Source organism: Oncorhynchus tshawytscha, unplaced genomic scaffold, assembly GCF_018296145.1.
Source record: "Oncorhynchus tshawytscha isolate Ot180627B unplaced genomic scaffold, Otsh_v2.0 Un_contig_4718_pilon_pilon, whole genome shotgun sequence".
NCBI lineage: Eukaryota > Metazoa > Chordata > Actinopteri > Salmoniformes > Salmonidae > Oncorhynchus > Oncorhynchus tshawytscha.
Genome location: NW_024609507.1, coordinates 89,534 through 101,821, shown reverse-complemented (window position 1 = coordinate 101,821; position 12,288 = coordinate 89,534). Strand labels below are relative to the sequence as shown.

The 12,288-nt window shown below is 43.3% G+C and overlaps 1 protein-coding gene across 1 annotated transcript in view; it reads right to left on the bottom strand.

Moving 5' to 3' along the window:
- Nucleotides 1-12,288, bottom strand: part of LOC112239463 (probable E3 ubiquitin-protein ligase HERC3) — a 40,041-nt gene that overhangs the window by 24,024 nt on the left and 3,729 nt on the right. Inside the window, 11 exon segments of the mRNA XM_042315605.1 lie at nt 2,255-2,444; nt 4,772-4,883; nt 6,356-6,415; nt 6,665-6,789; nt 7,866-7,939; nt 8,895-9,058; nt 9,258-9,388; nt 9,693-9,784; nt 10,035-10,256; nt 10,404-10,480; nt 11,186-11,345. Coding sequence (XP_042171539.1) covers nt 2,255-2,444; nt 4,772-4,883; nt 6,356-6,415; nt 6,665-6,789; nt 7,866-7,939; nt 8,895-9,058; nt 9,258-9,388; nt 9,693-9,784; nt 10,035-10,256; nt 10,404-10,480; nt 11,186-11,345 — 1,407 coding nt within the window.

The following is a 12,288-nucleotide window of genomic DNA, read 5'->3' as shown; positions in this document are numbered from 1 at the left end:
AGTCAGAAGTTTACATACACCTTAGCCAAATACATTTAAACTCAGTTTCACAATTCCTGACATTTAATCCTAGTAAAAATTCCCTGTCTTAGGTCAGTTAGGATCACCACGTTATTTTAAGAATGTGAAATGTCAGAATAATAGTAGAGAGAATGATTTACTTCAGCTTTTATTTCGTTCAACACATTCCCAGTGGGTCAGAAGTTTACATACACTCAATTAGCATTTGGTAGCATTGCCTTTAAATTGTTTAACTTGGGTCAAATAAGTTGAGTGAATAAGTTGAGTGAATTTTGGCCCATTCCTCCTGACAGAGCTGGTGTAACTGAGTCAGGTTTGTAGGCCTCCTTGATCGCACATGCTTCTTCAGTTCTGCCCACAAAGTTTCTATAGGCTTTATTGTCCTTAAGCCATTTTGCCAAAACTTTGGAAGTATGCTTGGGGTCATTGTCCATTGGAAGACCCATTTGCGACCAAGCTTTAACTTCCCGACTTATGTCTTGAGATGTTGCTTCAATATATCCACAACATTTTCCTTCCTTCCTCCCTCATAATGCCATCTATTTTGTGAAGTGCACCAGTCCCTCCTGCAGCAAAGCACCCCCACAACATGATGCTGCCACCCCCGTTCTTCACGATTGGGATGGTGTTCTTCGGCTTGCAAGCCTCCCCATTTTTCCTCCAAACATAAAGATGGTCATTATGGCCAAACAGAGGACATTTCTCCAAAAAGTACAATCTTTGTTCCCATGTGCAGTTGCAAACCATTTATATGGAGGTTTTAGAGCAGTGGCTTCTTCCTTGCTGAGTGGCCTTTTAGGTTATGTCAATATAGGATTCGTTTTACTGTGGATATATACTTTGTACCCGCTTCCTCCAGCATCTTCACAAGATCCTTTGCTGTTGTTCTGGGATTGATTTGCACTTTTCACACCAAAGTACATTCATCTCTAGGAGACAGAACGCGTCTCCTTCCTGAGCGGTATGACGGCTGCGTCATACCGCAATACTTGCATTCAATTGTTTGTACAGATGAACGTGGTAACTTCAGGCGTTTGGAAATTGCTCCCAAGGATGAACCAGACTTGTGGAAGTCTACAATTTTGTCTTGGCTGATTTTTTTTGATTCTCCCATGATGTCAAGCAAAGAGGCACTGAGTGTGAAGGTAGGCCTTGAAATACATCCACAGGTACACCACCAATTTACTCAAATGTTGTCAATTAGCCTATCAGAAGCTTTTAAAGCCATGACATAATTTTCTGGAATTTTCCAAGCTGTTTAAAGGCACAATCAACTTAGTGTATGTAAACTTCTGACCCACTGGAATTGTGATACAGTGATGAATTATAAGTGAAATAATCTGTCTGTAAACAATTGTTGGAAAAATGACTTGTGTCATGCACAAAGTAGATGTCCTAATCAACTTGCCAAATCTATAGTTTGTTAACAAGACATTTGTGTAGTGGTTGAAAAACTAGTTTTAAAAATGACTCCAACCTAAGTGTATGTAAAACTTCCGACTTCAACTGTAGGTAGGGATAAAGTGACTAGGCCACAGGATAGATAAACAGGAAGAGCAGCATATGTGATGAGTCAAGAGTTTGTGCAAAGGAGGGTCAATGCAGATAGTCCAGGTAGCTATTGATTACTATTTAACTATTTAGCAGTCTTATGGCTTGGGGATAGAAGCTGTTCAGGTTCCTGTTGGTACCAGACTTGGTGCATTGGTACCGCTTGCTGTGCGGTAGCAGAGAGAACATGCTATGACTTGGGTGGCTGGAGTCTTTGATAATTTTTAGGGACTTCCTCTGACACCGCCTGGTATAGAGGTCCTAGATGGCAGGGAGCTCGGCCCCAGTGATGTACAGGGCTGTACGCACTACCCTCTGTAGCGCCTTGCGGCTAGATGCCAAGCAGTTGCCATAGCAAGTGGTGATGCAACCAGTCAAGATGCTCTCAATGGTGCAGCTCTAAAAACTTTAAGAATCCCATGCCAAATCTTTTCAGCCTCCTGAGGGGGAAGAGGTGTTGTCGTGCCCCGCCACGACTGTGTTGGTTTGTGTGGACCATGATAGATCCTTAGTGATGTAGACACACAGGAACTTGAAGCTCTCGACCTGGTACACTACAGCCCCGTCAATGTGTGTGTGCGTGCGCACGTATGGGTGTCTGTGTGCATGCAATGTACATAGTGCATTAACATGTGATTGTGCATGTGTGTGCGCTTGAAATGCAACTATGTTGCCCCCCTACCAAGCACTTTGCTGGGGTTGGCATCCAGGCGGAGTATGGCCATGGCTAGGGGGATGGTGAGGGTGATGTAGTTCTTGGATTCGTGCAGGGCGGGACACTCCGACAGGATCAGGTAGATCCTCATGGCCTCAACGTCAGGGGGAGAGCAGGGCAGCTGGGGGATCAGCAGGCTCTCAAAACTCTTAGTGGCCTGGCAGGACAGAGATACATGGATGGAGGGAGAGAGAGATGGATACATCACTTTAAAATCATTCATCAAAATATCACCTAACAGCTGTCCGTACAACCGGTTCACTGTACATCACAATGCTTGTTATTTTCATTTGCTAATGCAGATGTAACTAAATGAGTATATTATGATATGAGTTAAGTAGAGTACCTGAAGTTTTATCAATTAAACTGTGACTGACTGATGGTGAAGAATTGGGATACTTGATATTGACTAAGAAATGTATTTTCAACATTGCAATACTGTACCAAAATGATACAATATATATATATTTTTTTAAATGTCGGAACAAGGATAGCTTTTTACAAAATCTAAAGGATTAGCTGGACTCGGCAAAGGGACAAAAACATCACAGGAAAATGTTTTGGGAGAGGCCTGCTGTGGTTGGCTGGTTGCGAATGCTGCCTGATCTTTATAGAACACAATAAATCAAGTTAGATTGAGAAGCCCCAAAATCCCTAACATATTATTAGTGGGCTAGCTAGCTCTGAACCTCATGACCTCAGTCCAGTAGGCATTCTGCGTGAAACCATCAAAACCCAGCAGAGTATGTGTTGATCTTACTGAGATGATGCGTAAAGTGTACTGTACCATTTCAGAAGTCAACGGGGGACATAGTTCATATGTGGCATGGGAATTCAATGCCGTGGCCTATGATACTCTCCAGCCATCAAAACAAAGCGTAGGGGGCGGTGTACCCTGAACACCCCTATTTTACTCTACTACATAGCTCAGTCCAAAGTGCTGCTGGCTAGGTCTAACAGACACCGTACACTCCTAGAAAAAAAAGATGCCATCTAGAACCTTAAAGGATTCTTCGGCTGTCCCCATAGGAGAACCCTTTTTGGTTCCTGGTATAACCCTTTTGAGTTCCATGTAGAACCCTTTTCACAGATGAATCTACATGGAACCAAAGGGTTCTACCTGGAACCAAAAAGGGTTATCCTATGGGACAGCTGAAAAACCCTTTTGAAGCTTGTGCTTCTAGTTCCGACCGTGCAGTAATATCTAACAAGTAATCTAACAATTTCACAACAACTACCTTGTATACACAAGTGTAAAGGAATGAATAAGAATATGTACATACAAATATATGGATGAGTAATGGCCGAACGGCATAGGCAAGATGCAGTAGATGGTATAGAGTACAGTATATACATATGAGATGAGTAATATAGGGTATGTAAACATTATATAAAGTGCCATTGTTTAAAGTGACACGTTTATTGCATTCAATTTTTTATTATTAAAGTAGACATCTGAGTCAGTATGTTGACAGACAGACAAGGCTTTGTGTCCTTGGACTAAAATATTGCATTTGAGTCAAAACATAAACCATGACTCTGTATGATAGGGTTGCCATGACAATGACCCTGTAAAGGGGATTTGTAAATGCCATTATTTCGCTCAGTTCAAATCTACCAGCCTCAGCCATAACACGTTTATGAGTAGATGGATAGAACCAAGTAGCTTGATAGTCAAAACCCGGGTACATCTCAATTAAATCTAGAATATTTAATGGTGAAACAGCCACGTCCGTTTGCTATATTACAAGTCTCAGCCATAACTGCAAACAACAGTTTTTTCCCATCAGACATCACTGCACGAGCAATAGAAGAGCACATGTACTTCTTTTTTTCTCATGCAGCGCGACGCTCCTCACGGTGGTGGGGTGGCCAGTGGCGCTGCTTCCCCCTACTGCAGATTCCATCTTTAAAGCTGCAGTATGTCACTTTTTGGGCAACCCAACCAAATGTACATATAAATGTGAGATCTGTCATTGTAATAAGCAAGTTAAGAAGCGGTAGATCTATGTGCACTATTTCTATGCTTTCCGTTTTTAAGTTGAGTTTTTGCATCTTTTACTTTCGGTATTTCAAGCTTCAAAAATCTGAAAATACCAATATTTGTGGTTATGTAAAATCTATTTCACAGCGGTTTAGATGGTACAATGATTACCTACACTATACTTGTTGTGTCACGTAAACTGAAATCATGCAAACTATTTGAATTTTACAAACCAGGAAATGGCTGAGCGATTTCTACATAGTGCACCTTTAGTGCCTAAAGTGTTTTCTCCTCATCTCCTTTCCTTCACCTGCTCTTATGTGAAAGAACCAAAGACCTGAAACCCAGTGGTCTCCATTCATATTGCTTTTCACTGTGTTTTCATATCAGTACAGATGATGGAAGGAGGCCACTTTAACTATGCATACCCCGGTTTTTGAGCTTAGGGAGGGTCCCGCTTTCATGTATTGGGATAAGACATGGTACACAAGAGTCGTTACCTGCTCCAATAGTCTGGCGAAGGGCGGTTTACTGAGTGTCTCAAACAGCAGGCGGACTGAGTTGAGATCGATGCCAGGGACTTTAGGGTTGGTCTTAAAATGGCTGTCATCACTGGGGGAACAAACAAAGAACAAAATATCCTTTAAGACCAAACCCCCCCCCAAAATTACCAAACAGAAAAACCCATGATAAACTACCCAGACTTTTCATCAGGTTTAACTGTGGAGCTTAAAAGGGAAGTTCCGCTCAAAATACAGAACATCCCTTTAAAAACTCATCAGCAGAGATATAAATAAACAGATGGACTAAATCCATGAATTTGTGTAGAACCATTGATGAATAGAACACACAACACGTTCCTCTGGGTTAGATAGAGTCTCTAGCTTCTGTTCTAACTGGGCACATGGCAGTTGTGTGAGCTCACTGCAGGGTATAGAGCTCGAAGACCTAAACAGAAACACACATACACACACACCTAGGGATGAACAGGGACCATATATTAAGTCTAGTCAGAGCCTCCATGTATTTAAGCCCATTCCAAACCACATTCACTGCTTTATCTTGTGAACTCTGCCAGGGGTGTTATGTGTGAGAGAGAGAAGAGAACCACCACAAAGCCCAGAAAACTCAAAGGCATGAAGGACAGCGACTATTTACAGACAACCTCCAGATATTGATAAAAAATAATAATAATTCAGCCATAATAAACCAGATTTGGCTTTGTGTGACTGTTTGGTAAACAGAGACTCCGACCGGAACGATAAGCACTAACAAGTAGAGAGGCGTTATGCTAGCTAGGGAACAGTGCTTCTGTACCCACCAGAATCAGGCAGCTTTGTGGCATGCCGTGTGTGTGTGTGTGTGTGTTTCATACGCTAAGGGTCCAAATTGAGACAATTCGTTTTAGGAACACCGTGCAGACGTTCTTGGGCGGCCCACATGATGCCATCACAAATGAGTGACCTCTAAAAACAATAACAGATGTGCGATTGGGAACATAACATACTACGAGCAACACATTGTCAGTTTCTCTCCCTCTAGGTTGAGCTATTGGCTAAACCTGCCAGTGTTTTATATAACTGTTAAATCCAGTAGGTTTTAGGACAGGCTGCTTTAGCAGAGAGGGCAGGACATACAGTAAGGTGCTTATTGGTCTTCTCTAGTCTAGAGGACACCATTACGCTGATGGGCTCAGAACTAGGGTCGTTCCCATGAAGTGATAGGCATCTGGCGGAGAATCAGCACAAAATGGCCACCCCTCCCTCATACACGCCATCTGCGCTTTATCTCCACACGGATCTCTAATGGAATCTCTGTGTGTCTGTACAGTGTGTCTAGATAGGAGTATTTCCCTGGAGTCTCTTCCCCTAAGGTCAGCAGTTCTGAATTGTAGGCACATGATGGGAATGAGTGTTGGTCGGACAAGGACATTAAGGACATGATTTTGTCCTCTGTGAACGCTCTGCCTTTTCCCACAAGACATATGAGAGAGACACCGGGTGTGACTCAATACTCATGGCTTCCTTTCCTGGTCTCCTTCCAAACAGGTGAAAGAACAGGATAGGCTGTCGATCAATGCTCACCTCTCATCCAGGAAGCTGGCGTTCCAACAGGCGGTGGAAGACAGCAGGAGAATGACGTCACTAAAAGCAGAGGGAGACCAAGACATAAATGCAGGAAATGATATCAATCAATTGAAACAAGATCAAACAGATACCAGTCTTTAGAGTGGTATAGAGCTTCCAGCTGCTGAAGCCAAAAAGGGTCACCACAGGATCATCGTCCTGCTAAAAGAAATGTCAATCTCCGCATAGGAAACGATAAACAATTGTTCACAAAAAAATATTTTCAAGACAAATCGAATCCACAAATAACTCATATCACTGACTTACTTGGTGATAGTGGAATCTGTGTTGTCTAGGAGTTTCATCCTCCACGTATTCAAACTGGCATCATTTATCAAAGAGATGCTTCTACTGATGTTAGTGACGCGGAAGTCTTCAGGAGGGGTGGAACTCTGTAGAGGAGAGAAGGGGGTCAGGGGGGAGTCAAGGTAACGTAGCACATCAGCTAGTCGGCTACATTTAGCAACGATATTCTCGATAGCGCTTCCACTGTAGACATTACAAGGCTATCCAGAGACGTGTGTTTTGGGTTCATTCCCTTTCCCATTTGCAGATAAAATAAATACTCTGAGAGGTCCAAGTACATTGTAGAGGGAGTATCTATCTGTGTGTTGGTGTTATCAACTCACATTCCTGGCAATCAACAGGAGGATATCCGTTGTAGACAGATGTAGGCTACTTGGGGTGCATCACAGTAATATCTCATTCACTACTTCCCACAAATCTAAAAGCACTGGATTGGTGGAGGCATCGGCTAGAGGGAGTTTCCACCATATTTATTACACCAGTCTTTTCTTTCGAACCAGTGAAGGGAAGTGAACAGGTGCACATTCTGGGAGGTAGGACAAATAATTGGGACATAGCCTTGGTCTTAGATCTCTCTGTCCAGAGCAGAGACCATCCAGACATTCTAGCTGGTCAATAACTGGAGCAACAGCTCCACTTAGTGGCAGAAAACTAGAACTGGCGGCTCACTTAATGAAAACACATCAGCATCCTTCCTCACTACTAGGTCTATAGCAGAGCTCTCTAACCATGTTCCTGAAGAGCTACCGTCCTGTAGGTTTTTACTAAAACCCTAATCTAGTGCACCTGATTCTAATAATGAAATGGTTGACAAGCTGAACCAGGTTAGTTCCAACTGGGGTTGGATAAACAACCTAAAGGAGGGTAGCTCTCCAGGAACAGGGTGGAGAACCCTGGTCTAAAGCATATTCTTCCCATCCCTGAAAGAGAACATTCTGTCTTTTAATTCAATGTCTGGGCCTGTACTCATAAAGCGTCTCAGAGTAAGAGAGCGGATCTAGGATCAGGGCCCCCCTGTGCATGTGATCTTATTCATTATGATCTAAAAGGCTAAACTGATCCTAGATCACTCCAATTCTGAGGTGCTTTATGAATACGGTGCCTGTACTATTACATCAGTTAACGACCAAAAGCTGAGAAACGATTATGTGAAGTCCTTTACCTTTTCATCTGAGTACAATAGGAAGTTATGGTCCCCTCCACAGTTGATTTTTGTAATGGCATAATGATCAGGCCCTAGAAAGAGGAAAGGAGAGGGAAGAGTTACTGACTGTTGGTTTAAAAATCGGCTAGCTCAACAGCATTGTGGTGACTTACGGGAACAGTTTATACTTATAGGAAATAGCTCCTGAGTGAAGTTTCCCCTTGAGAGAGATCGAGGATCAGCTTCCCTTCCCCCCCAATTCTAATCTTAACTATTAGTGGGGGAAAAATGCTAATCCAAGATCAGTGTCTAGGGGCATCTTCGCCCTACACAAGCATTTTCCAAACTCCAAAAGGTGCATGTTTTGGTTTTTGCTCTAGTACACAGCTGATTCAAAGAACCAAAGCTTGATGACGAGTTGATTATTTGAACCAGCTAAGTGCTAAGGCAAAAAACTAAATGTGCACCCCCTGGGTTCCCCAGTTTGGGAAACGCTGCCCTACACGAGAAGCTCCCTAGATTTTGATTTAGTCCACTAGATGGCAGGAAAGCAATAAAAGCTAAGCAATCCGCCTCAAAGACCATCAATCAGTGTGTTAAACACTGAGAATCCTGTTTCATAGACCTCTAACTCACAACCTAATACAGTTCACTCTAGAAACATCCGTGTTGCTGAAATAATGGCAAACATTTTACCACATGGGGATATTTTGATACTATTTCCTTCTTTGAACATTGAATTTATCCCATTCATAGACTTTTAATACGCATGGTTAATATGCGTATTATAGTGATCTAGTGATCTTTCTCCCTACAGTCATAGTTTTATATACAGTACATTATATGAATCACTGAATAAGCTGTGGATGTATCTGAACAAGTCCTTGCACTCGTGTGCCTGTTCCATTTAACGTCCTATGCGTTCTCTTGTCTATTCTGACTTGCTCCTACAACAGGCCGGACATTTTCCTCAAGCAACAGCTCCCTGATTCTGCCTTGTCTCATTTCCCTGCATTCTCTTCTTCCCAACTGGAGTCATCCAGTTACCTGACATATGACGAGGACTTCCTGTGAGCCTTCCTGTGAGGCTGCTTTTGACAGGAAGTGGGCTTTTGATGTCACCTCGTGTCCCGGTGCCCAGCTGCCCATTGGTGTTACAACCGAAAGCATACACCAGACCGGAGGAAGGCACAAACGCCAGGGTGTGGTGTCTGAAACCGAGACAGAGAGGATAGAAAGAGAGTATGAGGAATCTAGGACAGAGAAGGCAAGTAGTCATACCATAACTTACCTGATGTAAACCTGTACTGTACTCTATTATACTGCTATGCTATACTAAGCTATGCTTTGCTAGGCTATGCTTTGCTTTGCTAGGTTATGCTACGCTGACCAGGCTACGTTGTGCAGTACCTGCCACAGGCAATCTGGGAAACCTCGCTGCCCATCAGCTCCTGCACCTGTCTGGGTAGAGGCTCGTTGTTGGTGGAGTCATGACCCAGTTGACCACGAGAGCCGTCCCCAAACGTAAACAAACCCCCATCCTGTCAATCAAACACAGAGCGAGGCTTCAATTACAATAAAGGATGTGAGAAGGAAAGCTGAAGGACAGTCTGTCATAGCTCGATACAATTCCACATGCATATTCCTCACCCTCCAAAACAAACATGAGAATTCTTCAAAGGCATGAACACGTTCAGGGATTAAAGGTTTTACGAGACAGCAGGTCCTTTTTCAGTACTGTGCTTTCTCAAAACGCACCATCATCTGAAGACTATATGAGAGCTTCATCACAAGACTAGAAACACATAACAGACAGATACGCAGGAGGACAGTTGTGTTCCTCACCTTGGTGAGGGCAGCTGTATGCTCGTCTCCACAGCTGATATAAACCACTTTTTGGGATCTGAGGAACTTGATGTGGCAAGGGACAGACCGGTCTGTAGAAAGGAAATAAAACACACGCGCACATATTCCGTGTTACCTTCAGAACATCACATTGCTTTATATGAAGGTCTGCTTATAAACTGCTTACAAGCCATCATTCATTTAATCACATAATCGGAGAAACGATTGGGCATTTGGACCCATATAGCGATGGGTCTGTAGTCCAACAGGCTTCATCAGTCTATTGGGGTGCATTACTTCTCTCTACGTATGTCTCATCGTCGTATAAGTTAGTTAGCCTACCCTGTTTGTCATTTAACCCCAGCTGTCCGGCACCGTTCTTGCCCCAGCCGAACACAGCTCCAGAGAGGGACAGGGCGAAGCTGTGGTCTCCCCCAGCGGTGATCTGAGCCAGGGGGATACCCGACAGAGACTTGAGGGGCTGGGGAGACAAGGTGCTGGGCTCTCCCTTCCCCAAACCCAGCTGACCGCTCGAGTTCTGGCCCCACGTGAACAGCTGACCGTCTGGGAGAGAAAAGAGGGGGTTAGCCTAGCATTAGCCTGGCATTAACCTAGCATTAGCCTAGCATGAGCTGTTAAGCATGTAACTTTGGTGTGTAGCGCTACAGTATCAGTGGTAGTGTGAGGTGTTGCTGTTGGCTTCATTCTCACCTTTAGAGAGTGCGATGCAGTGCTTGTTGCCACACATTATTTGAGAGATGCGATGCTCGCACAGCTTCTTGATCAGCCTGAGAAATACAGGAGATGCATTGAGTTGCGAGGCAAATGCCTGAACAACTATGCAGTATTTGGCAGATTTTAACCAACTACATGCAATGTACAGTTAGCTTTACAATCCCTGTATAATCAACATCTAGAACACCGTACGTGTTGTAGCCTTTGTAACCCTCCCAGCAAAGTACAGTATGAAGATGGGCAGAAATTGCTCCTTAAATAGAAATCACCGATGACACTATAAGTGATGTCATGAAAACATTGGCTAGCTAAGCCCATGCGCAGAAAACCCGTCATCGGGTCGAACGGTCGTCTAGCGCCGAACTGTGCATGTGCAGGCCGTCAAATCAAACACAATCCTTCGACAAAGTTGTTTGTGATGAAAATCAAAACGTCAGTTTGGCATTTTCACGAGGTTTGAGTGTTTAACTACTGAAGACATTGGCTAGCATCTCAGGTTGTGCATTTAGATTTCGAGAAAATTAACCACCAAGAATTTCTCACTTCTCTCATTGACTTCTCAAACTCAACCTGGTCTGTTTCGTAAGCCTTCCTGGAAGTCTCGCTATGTTGCGGGTCTGGTTTTAAAAAAAGTCTATGCCCGTAGCATTTAGCCATCACATGCAGTTCTCACAATTCCATTGGTTTTCATGTACCTCTTCCAGTAGGCTATTCCTCAGCAAAGCTTCAATAATGTATGTTCTAGCATGCTGGGTCACCTGGGGATTGGGACGGTCTCCTCAGCGGTCCCCAGTCCCAGCTGGCCCCCTCCACCGGCCCCCCAGGCAAACACCTGGCCCTGCTCATTCAGCGCCATGGAGTGGGCCTGGCCGCACGATACCACCCCTATCTTCTGGGTGTCCAGGGCCACCACCAGTTCTAGGGGGTAAGGAGGAGGGACGAAGGGGGAGAGAGGAGTGGGGAGGGAGGGGAGGGTATGACAGACTTTAGCCAGGCTCTCTAGAAAGGCTAGTGTCTAGAACGATCCACATCTACTAATGCACAATCTTAATTTGATCACCTGGTTGTTTCAGGAAATGTCCTGCATAGCAGGAAACACAAACGTGTAGTCTATTCAAGGATTAAAAAGGCTTCTAAAGTTTATAATTTACACTTTAAAATGTCTGACTTTATTTGCCCTCAAAAATGTATCAACCACTACAAAAAAACGGCCATTAATTATAACCCACACAATAATTCACATTTCCGGTTGCTGCAGGATTATTTTCCTGCTGTGAGAAACTGGTCAAATTAAGATTTTACACCTGTACCAGTTTTAGGACTGGTGCATCTTAGACTATACTGTGGATGAGAAAAGGAAGTGTCTTTTCTCAATGTATCTTCTAGTCTGAGCATTCTGGAAGGTTATGCTAGGCCTTTGTCTGGAAGCCTTAGAGACCAAACCCACTTCAAGTATTTAGTGTGGATACACTATCTGACCAACCATCTTCTGGAATGTCCCAGTGCTTTCTAACTATCTAGCTCCACATTTCATTTTCACTTATCATGAAGGCATGTTAGGAAGAAATTAATGCAAAATAAACAGGGGTTAATGTCAGTCATTTCTTAATATTTTCAATCACTCTTGGAGAAAAATATTTATTATTTTAAAAAACAATATGTTTCAGCATTAGGCCTATAGGTTTCATCAGACTGCTTTGCTTTCAAATTCAATTATTTCATTTGTATCTTAAAAATGATGTACCTTAACATTATACATTTTACCTCAGCACTTTAGCAGATATAATTATAGTTAAATATCGCCTGAGAATTGGAAGTCAAGAACACGTGTGTGATGACTAAATAATGCACGCCAACAAGT